Raw genomic sequence first — 26,765 nt, forward strand, 5'->3', positions numbered from 1 at the left:
AGGTGAGATCAAGTGTTGTCCCGAAAATGCATGATAACTAAAATACACTGTGAAATATGAAAGTTAGTAAGATGTATGTTTACTTTAGTGGTTAAATTATTTTCTGTTAATGTTTTATTTCTCGATTGTATTTGAGTTTGATTCTCATTTGATTTTTTTTTTTTTTTTGCAATAAGGAAAAAAACAGTTTATTGCTTATTTGTAGGCATTGATGAGCAAATAGAATTTTGTTATATTTCATATAATATCTCTTTAGATTCTACAATTTAATCAGTGGTAGCCTGTTTTTCTCAATTTTTGTAAAATATCAACAGTATGTATTGTAATTTGAAATAATTAATTTTCATTTTTTATTATTTGATGTCATTTTTAATTTTATGTAATACATTATTTACACTTTTTTTTTTTTTTAGTGGAACACAAAAGTGTTTTTTTTATTTATCTTCACAGAGCTTTTTTTGCACAATGACAGTACATAGACACTTTATAGTATTTTTTTATTCTGTGTGTCAAGCTCCAAAGCAGACAAAATAGTCCATATGAATCTATCAGGTTACTGACTGAAAATCTGTAGCTTTTAAATTAACATGAATATGGATTGATATCAATCATCTGGTCACAATGGTTTTTGGCATCAATGATATTGCTGTTTTTTTTTTATCTAAATGCCTGTTTCAGACTGGTCACATGTGCTGTCACTGCATAGAGCTCTGTATTACATTTAAAGATAAACTTTAGTGTTCCACAGAAAAACACAACACAGGTTTGGAACAACATGAGGATTAGTACAATAATTATGTACATTTTTGGGTGAACAATTCCAGTAAGATCAAAAAGATTTTTAAAAATGCTTATTTAATCCATTCACCTTATATTTCTTTTTATTTCTTTTTTCCAGAAATAATGCTGAAAAGCAAAAGGCGTAAAACACCTCTGCAGGATGCAGAGGATCACATGACCCATAGAACTGATAAGCCTGGGCTTCAAGAGCAGTTCATCAGCAAATATAAAGGCAAGTATTTATGACTAACCATATACACCAGTGGTTCTCAAACTTTTTTCCCAGTGGGCCGCACAATGGTCCAAGTGCAAGTCTCACGGTCCGCATATAATTTACATATGACGTCACCAATGCAAACCAATCAGATTTAATGTTATGGTATTAGCAGATAATACTATTATTATACTTAGATGTTGCACACAATAAATAACAAATAAAAACTAACTTACTGACATTAGCTTTACAATAATAATCAGTAATGCTCAATGAACACACAAACTGTAGGCTATATACATCACTTTAAGTTGCTATTTAATTCTGTATGACTTTATGACTCTCTTCAACATTATCGCAATAGTCACCAAACAATCACATAAACGCCTTAATAAGCAAATATTACTCAGCTCTTTTTACAAACAACAATGAGTGCACTGTAGGCTAATTACAATCTCTGACGATATCAAGCTTTCTGTCATGTCGCAATCCTTGGCGCAGCATCGGATCCGCTAGCGCGCGGCCGAGTTGGGCTCATTCCAGCCGCGGGTGCGCTGATGCGGTTATTTTTACTGATTTAAAATACATCAATCAAACACATCGAATTCACAGTTCAGTCTTTTGAAATTGTAGGTTTTGCTTGTCAAGTACTTTACTACAGAGCAAACAGGAAGGCTGCCCATCTCGCTCATTAACAGCAAACTGATTCTTCCATTCTTCTTACCTTTACTGCTGATGCTGCGACTCTTCTTGTTTGCTTGTGTTCCTTCATTTTATCTTCCACATTTTGTTTTTCTCCTTTAATAACAAATTTGACCATTTTGAGGCTTAAATTTACAAAATTAATGGCTACTGTTTGAACTCTTCCTAAGCGCACACTTGTGTTTGTTTCGTTAACTGAGTGATTGCGTCATTATTCTACATTGGCTGATGTCTGAAAATAATAAATGCTCACCAAAATTATTTTATATGACAAATAAAGCATTATAGCTCATTTATATTTTTTTAATTCGCTTTAATTTAAATTTTAAAACAAAAATAAATTGTATGCTACTTTTTAAAATTATTATTATTATTGTGGTCGGCATATCGCGGGCCGCATTTACATTTGTGACGGGCCGCAGGTTGAGAACCACTGCTCCACACCCATTCAAACGCTTACTGCGCGTGAAGTGTCGCGTCACGCAACTCGCGCCCAATTACATCAAAAGTAGCCTAAATGCTCACTGGATGTCATGGCAACTGAATCACGGAGGAAAACTTTAAATATCTCGCCTTCGCTTTAATTTCGGACCATCTCCAAAAAGACATAAAACACTAAACAAATGATTTTGACATGCGTTTATCAAAGTAGGAAATCCAGACTTTTAATCCCTTACACACAATTACTGCTGTTGAAATACGAAATGGAGGCGGGTCCGGATTGAATCCCCTCCGCGCTTTGAGAAGTGCTGATATACACGAATGGTTAGGTCTTGATGTCATTAATGCAGAATAACCTGCTTTACAAATAAAGTCTTGTAGTTTAAAGGGTTAGTTCACTCAAAATTGAAGTTTCTGTCATTAATTACTCACCCTCATGTTGTTCCACACCTGTAAGACCTTCATTCATCTTCAGAACACAAATTAAGATATTTTTGATAAAATCTGATGGCTCGGTGAGACCTCTAAAGCAACTAAAGACATATTTAAAACAGTCATGTGACTACAGTGGTTCAACCTTAATGTTATGAAGTGATGAGAATATTTTTTTGTGCACAGAAAAACAAAATAACCACTTTATTCAATAATATCTAGTGATGGGTGATTTTGGGCACACAAAAAGTATTGAACTGCTGTAGTCACATGATCTGTTTTAAATATGTCTTTAGTAGCTTTCTGAACACTGAAAAAGGAAATGATTTTGCTCTCAATGCAGGCCTCACTGAGCCATTGAATTTTATCAAAAATATCTTAATTTGTGTTCTGAAGATGAATGAAGGTCTTACGGGTGTGAAACGACATGAGGGTGAGTAATTAATGACAGAAATTTATTTTTGGGTAAACTGAACATTTAGGTGGTTATTGGTTTGTGTGTAAACCAGGACAATGGATCATTTTTATAATAGGGTTAGTTCAAATAATGTCATTTATTACTCACCCTCATGCCGTTCCATACCCGTAAGACCTTCAATAAGGTGATTATTTTTTTTGGAGCTATCAGTATATCGTTGTGCATGATCATGTACATGATCAATGTTTTTTTAATTTTTTTTTTTATTATTATTGGGTTTTGGTTAAATTCCTGAAGTAAGGGCTGCTTTTTCACTTTTTTTTTTCTAAGACACAAAATATACATCAGTAATACCCTCTTGTGATTTAAAAAAAAAAGAAGCTTTTACTTTAAAGGTAGTTGCTAACAAGTGTCTAAATGGGAGACAGAGGTTGTCTGGGACATTAAAAATCATCACCTGAACAGATAAAGTCATCTACTCACTAGTCACTTTCACAGCCTCGTTGTGTTTAGAGGTAGATTTAGGGATGTACACTGTACACAACCATTCAAACATACATTATAAGAATGCAAAACATTATACTTATTAAACAGGGAGATGGATTTTTAAAGTTTTACAGTTCCTGGAGGCACATTTATCAACAACAACAAAAAAACTCTTTATCTAAAGCCAAAAACCATCCATAAACATCCATACACCACAAAGACAAACTATCCAGAAGCGATGCATGTTAAACACAGAATTTTCTTTTAAAAATATTGCAACACAGACACGTACTAGACGAGTTGTTGAAGCTTAATCATGAGGACGATGAAGTTTTGCAACTGTGGTGTATTTAATAGGCAAACTTAAGCTTAGTTTCTGCAGCAATACAAAAGCCAGTTAAAACAACATATAGGGTTTTAGTTGAGGGAACCAGGGGTGTGTGAACTACAAAAATACGTCATCGCTGCAGCACTCTATTCTAAACTATATAAAGCCAAGATAATATTGTTTATGTATGAAAGAGTATAAAAATTTTAACTGTATAATTTTAAGACTTTAAAGTATAATGTAATGTATAAAAAGCACAGCATACTTAGAAATTTGCCTGGCTGTTGACTATTTTCATTCAGCAATTTCCCTTTTACATATAATGTACATCATATGGCAGAGAACTTTAAGTAATGATCAAAATGATAGTTGACTTAATAAACTGCTGAATCTAATGCATTTCTCCTCTTCAGGGCGTGGAGTTTTCACCACTAGAGCTTTTTTCAGGGGTGATTTCGTTCTTGAATACAGAGGTGAACTTCTGAGTTCAGAGGAAAGTCTTGACCGAACTGAACACTACACTGAGGCCGAGAACGCGTTCCTGTTTGATTTTCAGTGGCGTGGCAGAAATTGGTGGTGAGTACAGACCTGTTGGATTGATGTAGTAGAGATGCTAAAACATCTGGAACTGAAAGATACTTAGGGTGTGTTCATGTTTGTAGTTTGGTTTGCTTTGTTCGTTTGGTCTGGGTCCACTTAGCATTTCTATCGTCGAACCTAAAGGCATAATGATATGTTCACAACCTGATTGGTGGGCTTTTATGACAGAACTTGCCGCACATGCTGTGTGCGTAGCCTACATATGGTGGTATTTTGACCAGCTGAGAACTTGTGAAGAGTTTATAAAATGTGTAAAAGTCAAAACAGCGGCAGGAATCCCTCCGGTTCTGACACCTGTACTGAACTGTTATGGGCAACATCACGACTATGAAGAGAAAAAACAGGTATGCATGAGCATTCTGTCCTTTTTAGGGTCTCATCTTCCTGTTTTTGTTTCGTTTAGATCTCTTTGGTCCGTGTTGCGTTCATATTTCAGTCGAACTGCTCCAGAGTTTGTTTGGAAGTGGACCAAGACCCATCTTTTCAGTAGTCTCTGTCCACTTGTTTAGTGTGCACCAGGGTTCAGATAGCAGTGTTCACACGTTCTAATGAATGCTGCTTTTCCACTACATGGTACGGCTCGGCACGGCCCCTTAATTTTTATGGACTTTTATACATGGACTTTCCATTGACTTCCATTATACAGCTGACAGACAGCAACGGTTTAAGTTAAAAATCGTAATTTGTGTTCTACTGAAGAAACAGTCACCTACATCATGGATGCGCTGGGGGTAAGCAGATAAACATTTCTATTTTTGGGTGAACTATCCCTTTAAATAGCACCACTTCGGTTGAGGTTCCAAACGTGCCATACTGATACTGAAATGTGACGTGTAAGCACTGAAGATCACTGATTTGTCAGAGAGTATAACAGCATCCGCAGAGACACTAGATTGGATTTACCACACCAGCTAGATTTAATTCTAGCGGGTTTGCTGCCTTGTGTTTTTTAATCGACTTGCTTTAAATGACCATCACATGCAACTTGAAAAAGAAACGCCTCTATCGTGGTCAGTAGACGAGGTGGCAGCACAACTGTAATGATCAGACTATAATCCCAATCACTTTGAAGCGGTACTAACTGCAGTGGAAGAACAAACCGAGCGAGTTGAGTCGTACCGCACAGTGAGAAAGTGCCATAAAAGAGCAATGGCACCAGGGTTCATTTTAATCTAAACAAACATGCCAAGTGTGAACACACCCTTAATACTTAAAATTAACCATGAACTGACTTGAAGGCTGCTGAGTGCAGTTTCTTTGAGTCATCAATATTCGTTTTTAACCGTATTCCCAAAAGAGAACAAAATGGTGAATGTTAGATGCATTTGTCTGCTGAGAGGATGTTGCCATACACTATCCGATAGATCCGTGGTTCTCAGACCCTCCTCTCTGCAGATTCTGTTTGTCTCCTTAACCTGACACACTCGGTTGAGTTCATAGAGCTGTGTCCTGATGATCAGCTGATGGTCTGAATCAGGTAGATTAAAAAACGAGACATACAACTTATGCAGAGCGGTGGGTTTCCAGGGCTTGAGTTCAGAACCACTTAAAAATAACTCTACTTGTCTAGCATATATAAGATTACAAGTATTGAGTAATAATTTTATGTCTTTATAGCATGGATGCATCTAAAGAAGATGGTTCCTTGGGAAGACTTGTAAATGATGAACACAGAAATCCTACTTGCAAAATGAGAACCCTTGAAGTGAGCAGTAAACCTCACCTGTGTCTCTTTGCTGTGCGAGACATTCTACCAGGAGAAGAAATCACCTACAATTACGGAGACTCAGACTGGCCATGGCGAGTCAAGGTACTATCAAAAAAATGATAGAAAGATTGATCAGTAATTCAGGATAATCTTTTACTATCTGATTAGTTACCATGTGATTGTGGTCTCATATTTCTCAAGCCTTTGAATCAAGCATCAACTGAATCCTCTGATAAAAAGCCATCCATCAGTTTGGGTCCGCAGAGATCGGTAAGTCCACTTTAAAACATCTGTATCATTATTCTATATTATTGTCTCTTTTGTGAGTAGTGTGTCTGGGTGTTAACAGAAGGAAAGGAGTGATAGATAAAGTTACTGTAGGACAGCTAGATTAATTACTGGTTTTTCTGTTCTATACAAACATTTCTGATTTTTATATTCACTGGTTCCTTTTCTGGCATCTAGCCCCATTGTGCTGCTCCTGTTTCTTCACCTGGATTGGACGAGGTGAACAGCAGTGGTCCACATAAGCAGTCAGGCAAAGCAAGAACATCAAGAAAAACGGTAACTGTCTCATAATGCAGCAACTATTAGATGATTTCTGGGAAAAACTGTTGATATTTGAAATCGACACCCAAACAACCACACCCCTCCCTTCATTGCTCCGCCCCCAAAATACTGAACACCCTATTCAACACAGGCAACTACTAACAGCTGGTGCACAGGTGTTCAACTAGAAAAGATCTTTATCGCTGGCAGACCGTAGGATGCATTAGAAGGTTTGTTTTTAGTTGATTGTAGGTGCGTGTCCACTTCATCCAGCACACTTTGTGTAAACGCTCCAAATGGTACAAAATAATATTTTGTCATTAGAAATGTAATTTCTGTGAAAAGAAATGTAAAAGTTAAAGAGGTTCCTTCCTGGTCTGGAAGGAACCACTGCGGAGAAGCACAGTATCTGTGTGACTCTTCATAGACATAAACAGAGAGAAGTAGCTCCAGCTACAATGTTCTTTAGACACATGCAGTTATGTTTATTAACCGCTCAAGCACCAAAAGTTATGGAATGTAAATGTAGTCTTACTACCTTACTACCCACCTCTGCTAGTTACCTAGTTATTGTCACAATTTTATTTTCAATATTGTTAATGTACATTTTATGTTTGTTTAAAGGGTTAGTTCAAATAATGTCATTAATTACTCACCCTCATGTCATTCCACACCTTTAATTTTCAGAACACAAATTAAGATAATTTTAATTAAATCTGATGGCTCAGTGAGGCCTCCATTCAAAACAATGACATTTCCTCTCTCAAGATCCATTAATGTACTAAAAACACATTTAAATCAGTTCATGTGAGTACAGTGATTCAATATTAATATTATAAAGTGACGAGAATATTTTTGTGGACCAAAAAAACTAAATAACGACTTTTCGACAATATAGTGATGGGCCGATTTCAAAACACTGCTTTGGAGCTTTATGAATCCAAAGTCACGTGATTTCAGCATTTTAGCCGTTTGATAGGAGATCCGAGTCACTGATTCGATTTGTGAAGCTCTGAAGCAGTGTTTTGAAATCAGCCCATCACTATATTGTCAAAGTCGTTATTTTTTTTGTTTGGTGCACAAAAAGTATTCTTGTCACTTTATAATATTAATATTGAACCACTGTACTCACATGAACTGATTTAAATATGTTTTTAGTACATTAATGGATCTTGAAAGAGGAAATGTTATTGCATTGAATGCAGGCCTCACTGAGCCATCGGATTTAATCAAAAATATATTAATTTGTATTCTGAAGATTAACAAAGGTCTTACGGGTGTGGAACAATATGAGGGTGAGTAATTAATGACATTATTTTCATTTTTGGGTGAACTAACCCTTTATGCTAAATACTTCTTTATATATCCACAGAAGCGGTTTCAATCAAGACTGGCAAAATTAAGAAAACATCATGAAGATTGCTATGAACGTTTTAACAGAGCAGAAACTGAAAAGGAACGCAATAAGATTGCTAAAGTAAGATTGAGTAATATGTCAACATCATAACAATACTCTGTGATCAACACCTCAGTCCATTAACAGGCTAATTATTTTAATATTAATTAATAGTTTCTTTTGCTTGTAGACCTTATGTTTTTATTCAGATTATATTTTCAAACTGTTACAGTCATCCTTAGTTGTGTCCACAACTGATGCATCCTCTTCATCACCACCCTGTGCTGTGTCCACCTCTGTAATGACCTCATCAACGTCACCACCTCCTGCACCACCAACGTCACCTGCGCAGCCCTCGTCGTCCTCATCCTCGCCTGCGCAGCCCTCGTCGTCCTCATCCTCGCCTGCGCAGCTCTCGTCGACCTCCTCCTCTCCTGCGCAGCCCTCGTCGTCCTCATCCTCGCCTTCTCAGCCCTCGTCATCCTCATCCTCGCCTGCGCAGCCCTCATCATCCTCATCCAGCCCAGCACAGCCTCCATCTTCTCCTGCTCCACCCTTATCTTCACCCTGTGCTGTATCCACACCTGTGGTTCTCTCATCACAGATGTCTAAGACACTCTCATTAAGAGAGGTGGGTATCTTCATTTGCTCAATTATTGGGATGGTCTGGGTGTATTGGACTGGTAGGACTAAATTAAATATTATTTTTATTTGTTTGTATTTCTCCTCTTCCAGGTACCCTCTTTAAGGCTATCAAGAAAAAGACAGGTATGTGACTTGCCATGTAACTCTTTATACACTGCGTTCCAAATTATTATGCAAGAGACAAAACAGTAAGATTTCTGTACAATAAACATTCAGATTTTAGTTTTTCTAAGAAAATGTTTGTTTGTTTGTTTATTTATCCATGTCTTTTTAGATAACTGGTATCAATCTCAGACAAAATAATTTGCCAGGTCTATGGAAACCCTACTTAGAGGTTGTTCCACATTATTAAGCAAGTCAGAGTTCTCATGCAATATGAGGAGGAAGAACGATCTTTCTGAAGATGAAAAGCATGAAATGGTGCAATGTTGTGCAAAAGGCATGAAAACAACTAATATTGTGTGAAACTGAATGGAGATTATCAAATTATCATAAGATTTGTGAGTGATTTAGAGCACAGCAGAACTCGGTCAGATAAAGGCTTATTAATGAAAGTTCCTGTCAAAAAAATTAACTGTATTAAAAGGGCAGCTATAAAAAAGCCAGTGTTGAGCAGCAAACAGGTATTTGAAGCTTCTGGTGTCTCTGGAGTCTTGAGAAGCTCTCCATGCAGGCTGGCAGTTGTGCGTAAAGATGCATTTCAGCCACTCCAAACCAAACCTCACAAAGAGAAACATTAACAGTTGGTGAAGAAATACATTTTCAAACAGATTTATTGCTGTGATGTTTTTTTGCAGCATGGGATAGTGCATTGTACAAATAGTGCATTGTACTGTGCACTATCCTCCTTTTTATACCATAGCTGAAAATGAATTATTATGAACTCCACATATCTTGCAAAAGTCATTTTAATACCCTCCATCTCACTTTCTAGTATTCCAGCCCAAACAATCAGCCACCAGCTCCTTGCTGACATCGCAGTCTTGCTGGAACGTGGTGGCCATTCACCAACCATCCAGAAATCCATCCATTTAGACCATCCATTGTAGTACGGCATTAGTCAGTGAATAAAACTATTTAAAAATGAGTCTTCATGTATTTCTAAACCCACTGTAAATGTTTCTCTTTGTGAGGTTTGGTTTGGAGTGGCTGAAATGCATCTTTACGCACAACTGCCAGCCTGCATGGAGAGCTTCTTGAGACTCCAGAGACACCAGCAGCTTCAAATACCTGTTTGCTGCTCAACACTGGCTTTTTTATATAGCTGCCCTTTTAATACAGTTAATTTTTTTGACAGGAACTTTCCTCAACAAGCCTTTATCTGACTGAGTCCTGCTGTGCTCTAAATCACTCACAAATCTTATGATAATTTGATAATCTCCATTCAATTTCACACAATATTAGTTGTTTTCATGCCTTTTGCACAACATTGCACCATTTCATGCTTTTCATCTTCAGGAAGATCTTTCTTCCTCTCCATATTGCATGAGAACTGTGACTTGCTTAATAATGTGGAACAACCTCTAAGTAGGGTTTCCATAGACCTGGCAAATTATTTTGTCTGAGGTTGATACCAGTTATCTAAAAAGACATGGATAAATAAACAAACAAACATTTTCTTAGAAAAACTAAAATCTGAATGTTTATTGTACAGAAATCTTACTGATTTGTCTCTTGCATAATAATTTGGAACGCAGTGTATACTCAAATCATTTTCATAGTTATGACTTTACTTGCCTACAATCCAGGAAATGTAATTTTACGGGAACTGCTGCCATGCCCACTATGCTCACATACGATCTCTTCTGTTAGATTCTGGCAGTGGTATACTCATGTGATCACTAAAAAAGTAGTTGGAAAAAAACAACATTTGGAATTATTTGAGTAAGTGTTCATTTTTTTCTCATTCAGTATTCAGGAAGTGCCATCAGTGACTACAGCGATGTCACAGACTACAGTGATGTTGACTACATACCAAAAATCAACTCTGATGAATCGGATGGTAGTTCTTCTGGACATGACATGGGTAAAAGTGCTTTGATGCATCCAAAATCACTCAAAGAGGCTGGTAGTTCATCTAATCAATTTGTGACGGCACCATCACCAAAAAAGATGAAATGCCAAACTAAAGAGACAAACACCTTGTCTGGTGATAAGACTTTTATTCAGTCCATGCCATCACCAAAGCAGGAATGCAAGACATACAAGAAGAAGCAGTATTGCCTTTATTGCTCTAAGCCATATTCAAAAATGGCAAGACATCTTGAATTTGTCCATCGCAACGAAGTGGAGGTTGTAAAGGCAGTAGCATATCCAAAAAATTCAAAGGAACGACGAGTCCAGTTAAACCACCTTAGAAAAAGGGGCAACTTTGCCCACAACACAGATGTTGTGAGACAAGGACATGGGGAGATGATTGCCTGTTACCGTCCAAAAAAAGGAAAAAGAGCCAAAGAATTTATTCACTGCATTTACTGCCAAGGGCTTTACAACAAGAGTAGCCTTTGGAAACATATCAAAACCTGTCCTCTGAAACCTAAAGATGATGAAGCCCAGGGCAGGAAAAGAGTTCGATCTCTGTGTGCTCTGAACACACCAGTTGGCTTAGAAGTAAGCACAGGTTTCAAGAAAGTACTATCCTTTATGAACTATGATGACGTTTCACGCGTAGTCCATTCCGACATATGCATCATGCAGCTGGGGCAGCACATGTTCAACAGGATGGGGTCTGATGTGACCAGACATGACTACATCAGGCAGAAGATGAGAGAAGTTGGCAGACTTCTTCTTGAAGCAAGGAAGTTTACACCACTGAGAACAATGGTAGACTTCATCATACCAGCAAACTTCAAACATGTCATAGCAGCTGTTAAAGTTGTATCTGGCTACGATGAAGAGAAAAACTTCTACCGTATTCCTTCTTTAGCTCTCAAACTTGGGCATTCTTTAAACAAGATCTGTAGCATTGTTGAGAGCAACGCCATGATGTATGGAGATCATGACCGTGCTGAGTGTGCTCGAGACTTCAGGAAAATACACCAGGCAAGGTGGAATGAGTACATTTCTGCTGGTGCTATAACTACTTTGAAAGAAGCCAAGTGGAACACACCACAGATCATTCCTTTCACTCAGGACGTCAAAGTCCTACATGCACATCTTGACAAGAAACACAATGAGCTCCTAAGTAAGCTCAGAACTTGCCCTTCTGCTGACAGCTATGCTGCTCTAGCCAAAGTCACGCTGTCCCAGGTCATCCTGTTCAACAGAAGAAGAGAAGGTGAGGTGTCCCGGATGCTTTTGTCAGCTTTTAAAAGCAGGGATTCTTCTGAGCTACACAAAGACATCGCCATCTGTCTGTCTGAGTTTGAGAGGAAGCTGTGCCTGCACTTCACCAGAGTTGAGATCCGTGGTAAACGGGGGAGAAAGGTTCCTGTGCTCCTCAAGCCTTCGATGGTTACTGCCATGGAGCTGCTCGTTGAAACACGTGAGGTTTGTGGCGTTCCAGCAGAGAATCCCTTTATGTTTGCCAGATGTGGAGCGATGTCTGCCTACAGAGGAGGAGAGTGCATCAATAAAGCTGCTTGTGAATGTGGCATAAAGAATCCCGAAGCGCTGTCATCAACCAGGCTCAGGAAACACATAGCAACCATGTCGAAAGTTCTGAACCTTGATGAGAATGAAGCAGACCAGCTGGCTGATTTCCTTGGTCACGATATTAGAATCCACAGACAGTATTACCGGTTACCAGAGGGGACACTGCAGCTGGCAAAAATGAGTAAAGTCCTAATGGCCATGGAGAAAGGAACACTGTCTGACTTCAAAGGAAAGAAACTTGACGACATTGAAATTGACCCAAATGGTATGAGTATACTTGGACGGTCTGTGTGTGTCTGTGCTGTATATATTTGCAAAAAACTGTACATTATCATATGTTACAGATGCTAAGTATAATCAATAAACTGTTGATTTTTTTTATTTTTTTTTTATCAACTGTTTAGAGCAACTTGAGGCTCAAGGTGATTCCATGTCAAGTGATGAGGAGGATTACAGTGACGTATCTCAGACAACCGCACCAGCAGAGACTGATCCACCTGTTCAATCTGATCAATCTGTTTCACAAGAGGATCAAGGTAAGAAAAATCTCTAAACTACACGCACAATAATCATCAAATAACCATAAATTAGCTCCAAGCAGCAATATCCATCCAAGGGCTTTTCAAAATTCAGAAAAATCTACACATTAGGACATATGTATGATTTGGTCATACTCACTGATTTAGTTGTTATGAGAATTACATTTTTAATTATTCCATAGGTTCTTCAAACGCTCCAAAAAAGAAATGGGAGGACAATGAGGTAAAAGCAGTAGAGAGACACATGATGAAGTTCATCAAGACATGCAAAGTTCCTGGTAAGCAAGACTGTGAAAGATGCATTCACGCAGAGCCAGAAGCTTTGAAGCAGCGAACATGGACTGGTGTGAAAAATTATGTGCGGAACAGGATCACGACTCTTAAAAGAAAGGGTGGTTTGTGAGGAGGCACAAACACAAAAACACTTCAGTGCCTTTTATAACTTCTTTACTGTAAAAAAATAAATATATAATATATAAAAATACTGTAAAAATATAATATGATGTGGAAAGTGTTAAAAGTATTATTTGACTTATTTGTCTGAAGAGAGTGGCTCAACTAGCGACCAGCTCATTGAAGGTGCTGTACATTAACGTTGTTAGCAAAAGACTGTACTGCGATGTTACATAAACTAATCAAAAATAATCTGTACCATTTATCCCAAGTAAAATAATCCCATATTAGCTCTTATAAATATATTTTACATGCCATCTTAACACTTTGCACATCATTCTCTTTTTGTAATAAATGGAGGAAAATTAAAAGAAATTAGGATAAAGGTGTAGAAATTGTTTTGAGGATGGAATGAATCAGAATATCAAGAAAGTAAGAAGGAGTATAAGAACACTAATGAAGACAGAATAGTTCATTTTCAATGTTCTGTTTTCATTGTTCAGTTACAATGAAGTTCGATGGAATGTCACTAAACTTTCTATATGTCATAAATATAAAGGATGAGGTAAAGGGGATAAGGGGGAGGAGCGAATGTAAAGGTTGTGAAAAGAGGGAGGAGCGAATGTAAAGGTTGTGAAAAGAGGGAGGAGCGAATGTAAAGGTTGTGGGAAAGAGGGAGGAGCGAATGTAAAGGGGATGAAAAGAGGGAGGAGCGAATGTAAAGGGAATGAAAAGAGGGAGGAGCGAATGTAAAGGGAATGAAAAGAGGGAGGAGCGAATGTAAAGGGGATGAAGAGGGAGGAGCGAATGTAAAGGTTGTGAAAAGAGGGAGGAGCGAATGTAAAGGGGATGAAAAGAGGGAGGACCGAATGTAAAGATTGTGAAAAGAGGGAGGAGCGAATGTAAAGGGGATGAAAAGAGGGAGGAGCGAATGTAAAGGTTGTGAAAAGAGGGAGGAGTGAATGTAAAGGTTGTGAAAAGAGGGAGGAGCGAATGTAAAGGTTGTGAAAGAGGGAGGGGCGAACGTAAAGGGGATGAAAAGAGGGAGGAGCGAATGTAAAGATTGTGAAAAGAGGGAGGAGCGAATGTAAAGGGATGAAAAGAGGGAGGAGTGAATGTAAAGATTGTGAAAAGAGGGAGGAGCGAATGTAAAGGTTGTGAAAAGAGGGAGGAGCGAATGTAAAGATTGTGAAAAGAGGGAGGAGCGAATGTAAAGGTTGTGAAAAGAGGGAGGAGCGAATGTAAAGGGGATGAAAAGAGGGAGGAGTGAATGTAAAGGTTGTGAAAAGAGGGAGGAGCGAATGTAAAGGGGATGAAAAGAGGGAGGAGCGAATGTAAAGGTTGTGAAAAGAGGGAGGAGCGAATGTAAAAGGGATGAAGAGAGGGAGGAGCGAATGTAAAGGTTGTGAAAAGAGGGAGGAGCGAATGTAAAAGGGATGAAGAGAGGGAGGAGCGAATGTAAAAGGGATGAAGAGAGGGAGGAGCGAATGTAAAGGTTGTGAAAAGAGGGAGGAGCGAATGTAAAAGGGATGAAGAGAGGGAGGAGCGAATGTAAAAGGGATGAAGAGAGGGAGGAGCGAATGTAAAGGTTGTGGAAAGGGGAGGAGTGAATGTAAAGGGGATGAAAAGAGGGAGGAGCGAATGTAAAGGTTGTGAGAAGAGCGAGTGAATGTAAAGGGAAGGAGGAGGGTGAAGGTAAAGGAGGAAGTAGAGAGATTTTAAAGATGGGTGAATGGAGGAAGTACGGAAGCCTCCAAGTTAGTGCTAGTTTTGCATTTTCATTGTTGTCCTTTGTAAATTGTTTTTTTTTCTTATCTTTTTTAATTTCTGTTATTCGCCACAATGTGTTGTTATTGTTAATATTAAAGACTCATTTAATCAGTTTGTCTCACTAGAGTCCTCAAAGAGTCATTTTATCGGATTTTGTGTCTCACTAGAGTCCTCAAAGAGTCATTTTATCGGATTTTGTGTATGACTAGAGTCCCCAAAGAGTCATTTTATCAGAGTGTGTGTCTCACTAGAGTCCCCAAAGAGTCATTTTATCAGATTTTGTGTATCACTAGAGTCCCCAAAAAGTCATTTTATCGGATTTGTGTCTCACTAGAGTCCCCAAAGAGTCATTTTATCGGAGTGTGTGTATGACTAGAGTCCTCAAAGAGTCATTTTATCAGATTTTGTGTATCACTAGAGTCCTCAAAGAGTCATTTTATCAGATTTTGTGTATCACTAGAGTCCTCAAAGAGTCATTTTATCAGATTTTGTGTATGACTAGAGTCCTCAAAGAGTCATTTTATCAGATTTTGTGTATCACTAGAGTCCTCAAAGAGTCATTTTATCAGATTTTGTGTATGACTAGAGTCCTCAAAGAGTCATTTTATCAGATTTTGTGTATGACTAGAGTCCTCAAAGAGTCATTTTATCAGATTTTGTGTATCACTAGAGTCCTCAAAGAGTCATTTTATCGGATTTTGTGTATCACTAGAGTCCCCAAAGAGTCATTTTATCGGATTTTGTGTATCACTAGAGTCCCCAAAGAGTCATTTTATCGGATTTTGTGTATCACTAGAGTCCCCAAAGAGTCATTTTATCGGAGTGTGTGTGTCACTATTTTTATTCATATAGTTTTTTTGACTATTATTACATTTTGCAGAAAACATGCCTAATGTCTTAAGGCCCCAGTGAGTAGCCAGAGATGACACTGGTGAGGAAAACATCTTAAGATGTTTTTGGGGTAATGATTATTTGCAGTCAATGCTAAATTAACTAGAAGGATGCAGGCAGTGGTCAGGGAAGTGTTCTCTGCCTTGAAGTCAAGACAACTTTATTTCTAAGGTGTGTTTATACTATACAGTTCATTTCAAAACACCTTCACACATAAAATAACTGTTGCAAATTTTAACAATTGACATGATTTGTATTCCATTTGTAAAACAGTTCTGCAGAAGACAATAATTTCATTATTCAGCTTAATTCAGTACATCTTTTGTTCTCTGATAGTCAATACAGTCGAATCAATAATATTTCTGAATGTTAATTGTCATTTCCCAACTGAGCAATCCAAAGGCACTTGATCTCAAGCTGCAAATCAAATGAAAATGTATGCTACCCATTTTCAGTGATCTTGAAGAAGTTAAAAAGCCCAGTTTAGTCTCTCACACTAGTTTCTCTGCTCTAGCTTGATTCCAGTACCCAGTATTGAAACTTTGAATTATAATATTCCACTTCTATGACTTCTTAGGATAAATAACTTATAAAATTACAAGTTACAACAAAGTCCTGAAAGTGTACCTTAACCAGAGTCTGTGTATCTCCACAGTCCTCAAAGGATGACTAGATCAGAGTTTGTGTATGTCCCCAAATTGGACATATAAAATACTGTCCCCAATGTGAAGGTAAAGTGTCAGGTCTTTAAGGAAGTGTTTTATTGATAAAATCAAGTGATATCTGTAATAACGGCTTCTCCAGAAGCGCAGTGATGTCTTTCTTTAGTCTCTAGACCCTTCAGAAAGGGTAGTCCCTAAAGGTAGGGTATCCAGTCATACGTCCTCACATTGTAGTTAAGTAGGTATGTGTGTGTGTGTGTGTGTGTGTGTGTGTGTGTGTGTGTGTGTGTGTGTGATGGAGGGATTCCCGCCGCTGTTTTGACTCCTTTACACATTTTAGGAACATTGTAGTTTATTGCTCCGTTCACATCTGCAGTCCTCTTGTCTCCTGCAGCAGGACTAAGGCACATTCACACAGGTGATCAGAGACCCTGGGCATCTTTATTCTGGTGTTTATCAGAGTCAGTAGAAAGGTCTCTTTAGTGTACCAAGTTTTTGTAACTGATTACCTTGATTGACCTATAGGTGAATGTGAAATAATTGAAAAACATGACAAACATTGTTAAAACCTTTTCTAAATATCTGTACAGCTTATTTGGATTGTACAAAATCATCTTTAAAATATTATTATTTTTTTAATATTATTTTTTGCAGATTTTTTCATCTTTTCTTAGTTTTATTTATTTTTTTAAAACAACAAATTCAGTTGTAGACTATATAAATATTAAATACATTAAATGTTATAACAAGTACAAAAGTAATTACTCTGAATGTAACACAAATGTCTCTGAAAAGACATTTAAAAATTCAAAACAATGTGTGAAAAGAAGCAATGCTAAATGTGAGGTTCTGAGGTAAATATTAAAACTGGGCCTTGGCACTCAGGAACAGCCTTCATGCATGTCTGGATCACACACTGCCAGAGCTCTTCAAGACTTCAGCTCTCACATCTAGTCTGAAACAGACAGTGACTTTACAAGATGATGAGTATAATGTGGAAACATCACAAAAGCAAAACAAAACCATATTATGACATTGGTGATAATAACAAGTATAATGTCATCTTGTAAAGTCGCTATCTATTTTTTCTGTGCATTTGTGCTGTATTACCTCACAGAATAAATTATATAATTATTATCAGATTTTTTTTTTTTTTATTTGACTACTTTTGAAATTGTTTTAAATCAAGTACATAAGGTTGTTTGAGTATGTGTTATGTTTGACACATTTCAGGGTTTTGTGCTGCAATATCCTGCCTTGTCAAACCTTAAATAAAATGAAACTAAATTAAACTATAATTTTCTTATCATAATTATAATATTTTAAACAAAATAACATTCTTTACGTAGCTGCTGGCTGGCAAAGGTTTATATTCCAAAGGAATATTTTATTACCTTTTAAAATAATCCATTAAACCGATGCGGTTTGAGGAGCATGTACTAATATTTTCAGTTCCATTCGCTTGCGCGTTCTCTCAAGGACACGCCCACAATAGGAGGATATCATGAATATTCCCAGTAGAACAGGATATTTCAGGAACCGAATATATTGTAACACCGGCCCGGCAGATTCAACTTGACAGAGGATGTGAAAATGCCTCAAAAATCTGGAAGTCAAAAACAGAAAGAGAAAAAAATAAGAGAAGTGAAAGAGGCAAAGGGTCGACAGTATGCTACCCAATATTTCACAAGAAAAGGTGGGTTTGTAAGTAGGCCTAAATTGTTAGTGGACCGCCCGTGACAATGATCGTAGCCTACGGCACTTTTCTGTGCGTACGCACGCTTTGTACATGAGGCCCTAGGTCTCTACGGTAGCATTTTTCGATAAGTTAGCACGTTTCGATAGAGCAGGGTGCAGTGGGTGCACGGCTTTGCCTCACATGCAGCCGGTGTCGGCATCTTTGTACGAGGCGGCGCCAGAGGTGGGTAGTAACGGAGTACATTTACTTCGTTACATTTACTTGAGTAGTTTTTTGGAAAATTTGTACTTTTTAGAGTAGATTTAAATGCGGATACTTTTACTTTAACTTGAGTACATTTATAATGAAAAATCTGTACTTTAACTTCGCTACGTTTGGCAACGTTCCTCTCGTTACTTTAAGTGCAATACTGTACATGTTAAGAAATGCGTAGTTTATTCCAAGCACGCTCTCTCTTTTTTCATGAACGATGCCCCATTCACAAATGAATCACTCTTTTGAGTCGATTCTGTTCAAAGACTTGATCAAACATGTTGGCAAAACTGTATAAATTGGTTCACGAATCAGTTTGAATGATTTGTTCAGTTCCTGCACGCACTGAATCAGCTGAAGCGGTCACTTAAAAACAAATCTGCAAATACGTCCTATTGTTTGCCAGCGATGAAGATCTTTATTAGTTGAACTGTGTGCTGTCTGTGAACAACTCCACACAGGTATCGATTTAATTTGATTTCAGTTCATACAGCCAATAGCCGACATTTTACAGCCAGATTATTACAGATTATTACGGCACAATAACAAAGTATGTAGCATTTCTTTACCATTTTTATGGACATATATCTTAATTTGTACATTAAATAAGCTACCATTGTTCAGAGAGTATGAAATGGTAATTTGTACCTATTGCGCAATGGCAGCGCCGGCGACCTGTTCATCTTGAAAATTAATGCCTTTGCATAAACACTGTGTTTACACGAGCCTGCAGAAATATACATTTGATTACATTTTGGAAAACAGACGGAATAAGATCTGTCAATGTGCATTTGATCATTGTTTTTGTGATGTTCAGAGTTTATGAGCGAGAGCACATGTAAAGAGTTTTCTCTCTTTCTTCTTTCAAATGTAGCTGTATACGTTATTATTATACAAAGCAAATGACATGCAATGATATTCGGGTTACAGATGCCAGAAATAATGTTTGTCTCTTCTGTGTTTGTTGCAAAGATATCTAATTATGATAATAATTTAAATATGTATCTAAATAATAACATGCTATTGTATTATATATTTATATATATATATATATATTATATAGTTACAAAGTAACTAGTAACGAGCTACTTGAGTAGATTTTCAATGGATACTTTTTTACTCTTACTCAAGTAACTATTAAGATTATTACTTTAACTTTTACTTTGAGTAAATATTTATATAAGTACCTGTACTTTTACTTGAGTACAGTTTTTGGATACTCTACCCACCTCTGGGCGGCGCCCACTTTCAGCACCCTGCTGCGGTCCACGCTGTTGCACCTGTCTTGCAAGCAGTCTAACTTCATGAATTCTGTTAAAAATCCTCTGCCAGCTACTGTACAAACTACTATCATCTGTTTGTGAGGTTTCAGTGCATCTCTTTAAGATGATGTGGAGTTGTATTACTACAATGTCCCCTATATTGTAAAATGCAGCATGATTCATCTCTGCCAACCATCTTCACATAATACTTTCACATTATCTGATCCAGACCGTCGGCAAAACTCAATTTAAACAGCGCAAAATGACTGCCTGTGGACGTTATAGGTAGAAATTATTATATTTCTGTTTTTATTCACACAATAAATATTTAAACTAGTTTTAATGAAAATTCATGTAGTTTTAGGAAAAGTCAGGGAGCAGCAAGGCTTTGTGATTTATTTAGACAAAGTTATTGACTATGCAAATTTCAAAACGGTCAAAATGATGCCTTGTTCATTCTAGTGTTAAAGATAATTACCATAAGTTTAAATGTTGTATATTATGCAAGTTCTGCTTAAATTATTAGAAATTTTATATGGCCATTTTGTTTTATGGTGGTGTTTTCTTGCTGAGATTTTTTTTTTTTTCACCAAAGATTGTAATTCCTGTTTTTTTTTAAATTGAAGAGTTTTATTTTGAAATTTCAGTATCAGTGTTGAAGCAAATAAATATAAATACATTTCATTGTATTAAGAGTGCTCAGTGTTTCCGTTACATTTCAACTGTCATGTTAAAAATATTAGGTTAGATTAGATTAACTTTATTGTCATTGCCAGTGTACAGTACAAATATGTACAGTACATTCATACAAATATAAATATATGTGAATACACTATATGACACATGTACAGCTATGCACAGTATATACATTATACAGTACTGAAGTAGCGCAGTATTACAGAGGACAAATTACAGGTGTGTGGACGGGGGATGGAGTTCAACTCCATGGGATGGAGTTCAATTGTCTGATTGACTTAAATATATGAGAATGATAGTCAAAATACCATAAAAGCGCATTATTTTATGTAAATTAATATGAAAAAACTCTCAGCTGTGTTGGGGGCCCTGTCAAGATTCTTTTTATGGGGCCCAAAATCCTTAGCAGCGCCCCTGGACACACAGCACAAGCACAACCGTACATGAATGACAGCACAAAATCTACTGACAACAATAATAATCAAATACTAATGTCTATTAATGCTTTATAAAAGATTAATTGACTATTCACTAATGATTCATAGTGTGCAATTATTATAAAGTGTTACCCAGAGTTGTATTAGACTTTTATAAAACAGATTGAAACCAAAGGCATGAACAAACATCAGCTGTGTTAAATGTACACCGTGGTATATATACTGTTTATATACTGTATGTGTGTGTGTGTGTGTGTGTGTGTGCATGTTTTTGTGACATATCCAGACACAAATGTCTATAATGACATGGGTAGGCATAGGTATTAAAAAAAGAGGTGACATATGAGGACATTCAGCATTCAAAATGCTTATAAATCATACAGAATGAGTTTTTGTGAGAAAGTAAAAGTGTGCAGTTTCCTGTGATGGGTAGGTTTAGTGTAGGGGGAGAGAAAATACAGTTTGTACAGTATAAAAACCATTACGCCTATGGAATGTCCCCACAATTCACAAAAACGAACGTGTGTGTGTGTAGGTGTGTGTGTGTGTGTGTGTGTGTGTGTGTGTGTGTGTGTAGGTGTGTGTGTAGGTGTGTGTAGATGTGTGTGTGTATGTAAAACAAAAATCACAGCACATGGTTTAAAGTGACCTCAGTTGTCCTTCTAGCAACAAAAGCTACATAACTTTAATACTTTACATAATGCATCTTGTCTCCACATGCTCAATAAAATCAGTTTATACATGAAAAACTCAAATTTTGTCAAATTGTGCTGTTTTAGCTAATAGTTCAACTGGATTGGTAAAAAAAAATAAACATTTAGCTTTAGGTACAATGGTGAAATTATATCCTGAAGCAGGGTTAACTAAACTTTTCCCTGGTTCTTTACAGTGGAATAAAATCTGCCTTTTTATACATGTTTGCATTTACTTGGTTAGACATTGCTACAACTGAACAGGGTCCAGGGTATGCTGAGAATCGTCACCACCTTTCTCCTCTCTGGCAACGGATCTGCTACTGAGACTGATGCCTCTATTTAATGTTTTTTTTTTTATTATTATTTACCATTTCTGGGATAAAATTAATAAGTATAGCCATTCAATAATACTAAAAGCCTTATATTTTTTAACATTTTATAGGCATAAACTGTAAATTACCAGTTTGTTTTTATTTATTTATTAAAAAATTACAGAACAAAATTACAGTAACTTTTAATTTAAAAATTACAGTAACTTTTAATTTAATGAACAATGTTCACATAAACCCCACTGGGTCAAGAGCCCAGCTAAAACAAACACTAATCATCATAATGTCACATTGTGAAATATTTTCAATAAATTAGCAACACTGTCTAGAGCTAAACCTGTAATTTCTCAATAAAGACTTCTGTAGACGTAGGACAGAAATGAAGTCAAACTGCACATTCAGTTTACAAATGGCTGCACCTGCACATGTGTTAAAAGTGAGGTGGATAATATGATTTTTTTTTTTTTTAAGATTTAATAGTTTTTTTTATCTTTCAATCACCATTGTTGTATTTTGTATATCTGCATATTTATAGAGCTGCTTTCATCAAACTGCTTATAAAGATTGTCTCAGAAGACATTTTGTCAATAAAAAGACAGCATTAAAGATAAACAGTGCACACACATGGCTCATGAAATGTTTTTAATAAATGTTAGATTTGTTCTAATATGATGAAATACATTGTGTAATCACATTATAATACATCACAATCATCTCTATTACCATATTGATCAAAGTATGAAGTAATTTACCCTGTTAAAAATAATGGAGTAAAGAGCACTTTGAAATGGAACAGAGGAAGAAAAGCTCAAACAAATCAATTAAATGTAGAACAATTGATACATTGACATTACAGAGCAGATTCTTTAGTCTTCACTTTGATATCAGTGTAAGTGACGCCTTTGTATGTTCCATTGTTTTTATACTGGAACACACTGCCATTCTTGCAAGTGATCTTCACCGTGCCAGTGTAAGGCAGGTCAAAAGTGGCTCTGCCAATGGTGATTGTAGCATCCACCTTCTTTTTTGGTGGGATTTCTAAATTGGTAGACAGAGTTTCGGTTCTCTCATCTGTGTGCTCCAGACTATAGGTGCTTTCTGTTCCAACACTGAAACTGAATCCTGTAGAAACTTCTGCAACCACTGGAATCCCAGCCTTCACTTCCATACTAAACGTTGAAGTAAAACTCTTGCTCCTAGACCATGAGGATTTTTTGATCACCTTCTTTGAGGTTTCGATTGTTTGCTGTTGTTTGGCAGAAGAGTCGTTCTGGTAAGTGATGGATTTCCACAGTCACCTTTGGTATCAATTGGTTGATAGTGGGATAGTTGATGTTGGTGAGAACTGTTGATTGAACTGCACTGAGAAACTTGAATCCCACCTCTTACAACTCCTAAACAATATCCAGAGCCAACATCCATGGGATATTCTGTTTTTAAACTCCAGCTTGTCATCTTTGCAAAAAACTCTCCACCCTCACTGGTCTTGAATCAAATCGCTCCAAGGCGTGTTCCTGCTTCGTTTCCCCACAGAGTCGATTTGGTGAAACGCTCACCAGGTTTGAACACATACTCTTGATTCGATCCAGATGGCTTGCCAAAGGTTTCATTTCTCCCATCTGTAAGCCAGACCCTGACAGCCTTTACCTGCCATTCTCCCCACCCACACCCAGATCTTCTCTAAACACCATTGTTTTCACCAGTAAATGAAAATGGAGCACCTCCTCCACCACCAATACTAGACATAGTGGTTGGGTAGGACATCTTTGAAGAAATTAGATTTGAAAATTAGATATCAGATTAATATCAGAATTAACACCAGAGATTTAAATCAGGTAATGTCTCTTATTCATGAATTATGAAATGGTCAATAAGTATTTTTACTCAATACTTTTTTTTTTTCTTATTCCATGATTTAAAGATTTTTTTTTTTTTCATCTGCACACAAATGTTTTTCCATTTATTATTAGTCCTTTATTAAAATCCTGCAAAGTTTCAAGCCATTAGCTACACAAATTACAATGTAACAGCTTGAAACTACTCACTGAAATATACTCACATCAATGACTTTAGTCTGATGAACTTCTCAAGATCAGCTCGTCTGGTACAAGTCAGAAAACTGAGATGTGTTTGATTGGGCTGTTGCTTAAATAGATCTACAAAGTGTGTGGTTAAAAGGGATTATGCAAATCTTCATTTGGTTAGCTAACAAAATTAATTTGTCTGGTCTTTTATCATCTAAAAATTATGTTATTTACAAATCACACACAAATTATTTGTTACAACTTTTGTTATTTGCCTCAAAAACAGTATGTTCACTCATAAACTAAAAATAAAATGACTTTAGCAGTGCAATGTTTAAAATCCATTTTTAAACATTGAAAGTCTGGTTACTATGTGGGCGGGTTGTCTGACCTATTCAGTTACAGCATCTTCACTGGTCATTGGTTCTCCTGATAGACCACCACCTCTGCCACAAGAACCAGCATCATCTCGGTTAAAAAAAAAAGTTAATAAGAATATGATTTTATTTTATGTGCACATATAAACTTCCGAATTCCAGTCCAGACTTGATGCAAAATCAGCCATGCATCACTAGATTTTGGATTAAAATCAAAAATGTATTTACTCAATTTTACTTGAGTATGACAGAGTATGTATCCGTTAGAACATGTCATGTGTTTTGAGTCAAGTCAAGTCACCTTTATTTATATAGCGCTTTTTACAATGCAGATTGTATCAAAGCAGCTTTACATTGATAACTGGTATATATACAGCTGTTCAAGAATAGTGTCAATGCAGGCAGATCAAAGCACTGTTGAATAAATGTCAAGAATACTGTTGAATATCAAATGTCAAGTCAAATGTCAAGTGTCCCCAACTAAGCAAGCCAAAGGTGACAGCGGCAAGGAACCCAAACTCCAACAGGTGACATCAGGTGGCAAGTAGGTGTTAAAATGGAGAAAAAAAAAAACCTTGGGAGAAACCAGGCTTAGTCGGGGGGCCAGTTCTCCTCTGGTGAACAGTGCTTTGTTACGATTCAGGTTGCTATCATAAGTCTGATAGTGTTACATGTGCACTCTGTTTTGGACTCACTCTGGACTTGTTGTTGTTCTATTTCCCGCCACTAGTCATTCACCATGGTAACTGATCACATTCAGCTGTGTCTAATCACCCACCTTGTTATCCCTTGTATATTAGCCCTGTGTTTCCTGTCATGTGTTGCCCGGTATTGTACTTGTATTGTTTGGTGTATGTTCCTGCCTGTTCCTGTAGTCTCCTGTGGATATTCCAGTAAAAGACTTGTTTATGTGTATTTCTCCTCATTGTGTGATTTATACACCAGCAACCTTAACAGATAGGATCGCAACAATCAAAGTATTTATTTCATTTTTGATTTATAAAATGGTAAAAAAAAAAAAGGGTGTGTCTGACTAAACATTTAAGCTGAACTTAATATAACTGGTGACTCGTGATGCCAAGTGTGACATGCAGCCAGCAACATTATGAAACACTTTGATTTTGCATTGTGTAGCTTTGTGGAGTTAAACATGGGACAACAGGCATTAGTTTCACTGTTTTTTTTTTTTTCTTTTCAGATTGCCCTTAACTTTCTCTATAAAATAAATTTTAGTGCACTTGTCACCATGTGCTCTCATTTCCACAGATTTAAAGGGTTAGTGCACAAAAAAATAATGTCATTAATTACTCTCATGCCGTTCCACACCCGTAAGACCTTCGTTCATCTTCAGAACACAAATTAAGATATTATTGATATAATCTGATGGCTCAGTGAGGACTCTATTGCCAGCAAGTTAATTTTCACTTTTTCATTGCCCAGAAAACTACTAAAGTCACGTGATTTCAGTAAACGAGGCTTCGCTACATTGTGTTTCTAAATTTCAGTGGTTTGCGTGACTTTGGCAGTTTCCCCATCATGCTTGTGGCTGCCAAGTTTCAGTTATACAAGCACGCAACATCCGGTAGGTGAAGCTTGCTCACTCTTATTGGCTTGCACGGGTATCACGTCATAGGCAGCCCAATCAAGAGTCAAAAATATCAAATATGTATTTTTGAAATTTACGATTTGAGATCGTGGACCTTCCATCTTGATCGGGAGCAGTTAAATAATCATATTGACACCACACAATAGATGATTTTTTGGACAAAAAATTGTTTGTGATACATCGGGGGTGCAAATCAGGCTCAAAATTGGGCTTAAATTCTTCAAGTGTGTGGCCAGCCTTAGCCACTCTTTTTGTTGTATGGTCCTGACACAGAAATGCATGCACCAGCTTTGTGAAGTGATCTGTGATCACCAAAACATCCACTGATTCGTTGGTTTTAATACACTCCAAAGTGGTTCTCACTGCAGGATCTGGAGTTTTGCTGAGGATACACCTGGAACATTTCCTCACATAATCCCACACATCACGCTCCATATCAAGCCAGAAAAACCTCTGACGGGCCAAAGTTCATGACTGAGCCACCAGAGAGTTGTAAGAATTGAAAATATCCAAAGATATTTTAAAATGAACAAAGACATTTGCTTTACTGTTTAACCCCCTCTCTCTTGCCAAGGGCCATTTGAGAGGCACAAAGGTGATAGTGATCAAGGCCTGTAGGCCAAGATGTGTGTACATCGGGGGTCTACAAATGGTCACACCTTTAGTACAGTGGGGGGAAGTTTTAATCTTCTGATTGGTCAGTTTGAATGTCTCACATTTGAGTTTCAGTCACATGGTCAAGGAAGGGATAAAAGAAGATTTTAACTGTTGCTCTGGTGTCTTTTCTATGCTCTTCTTCCTTGGATCTCTGGCACTCTCTTGCCTTCCCTCTCTCCCTCT

At 37.1% G+C, this 26,765-nt stretch overlaps 1 protein-coding gene and 1 pseudogene across 2 annotated transcripts; one reads left to right on the plus strand and one right to left on the minus strand.

Moving 5' to 3' along the window:
* The first annotated feature begins 688 nt into the window (after window positions 1-688).
* LOC137030622 (uncharacterized) lies at window positions 689-14,432 on the plus strand. Of its 2 annotated transcripts, none has more exons than XM_067401038.1 (11): window positions 689-1,012; window positions 4,215-4,377; window positions 6,019-6,211; window positions 6,311-6,379; window positions 6,575-6,673; window positions 8,031-8,135; window positions 8,407-8,685; window positions 8,790-8,822; window positions 10,611-12,558; window positions 12,698-12,829; window positions 13,015-14,432. In XM_067401038.1, the coding sequence occupies exons 1-11, from the start codon at window positions 904-906 to the stop codon at window positions 13,233-13,235; spliced, it is 3,351 nt and encodes a 1,116-aa protein (XP_067257139.1). In that variant the 5' UTR covers window positions 689-903; the 3' UTR covers window positions 13,236-14,432. The 2 variants fall into 2 exon arrangements, with proteins under 2 accessions (XP_067257139.1, XP_067257138.1); XM_067401037.1 differs by having other exon boundaries at window positions 8,287-8,685; window positions 13,015-14,431.
* An 8,336-nt stretch (window positions 14,433-22,768) lies between these two features.
* On the minus strand, window positions 22,769-23,682 carry LOC137030580 (aerolysin-like protein; annotated as a pseudogene).
* Window positions 23,683-26,765: the final 3,083 nt, after the last annotated feature.

Source organism: Chanodichthys erythropterus, chromosome 11 (assembly GCF_024489055.1).
Source record: "Chanodichthys erythropterus isolate Z2021 chromosome 11, ASM2448905v1, whole genome shotgun sequence".
Lineage (NCBI taxonomy): Eukaryota > Metazoa > Chordata > Actinopteri > Cypriniformes > Xenocyprididae > Chanodichthys > Chanodichthys erythropterus.

Bases quoted from the DNA above. Each gene is read 5' to 3' on its own strand.
- LOC137030622 (XM_067401037.1), top strand. From the start codon at position 904: ATGCTGAAAAGCAAAAGGCGTAAAACACCTCTGCAGGATGCAGAGGAT. The intron at 6,380-6,574 runs GTAAGTCCACTT...TCTGGCATCTAG, and splicing joins GTTTGGGTCCGCAGAGATCG to CCCCATTGTGCTGCTCCTGT. The intron at 12,830-13,014 runs GTAAGAAAAATC...ATTATTCCATAG, and splicing joins TGTTTCACAAGAGGATCAAG to GTTCTTCAAACGCTCCAAAA.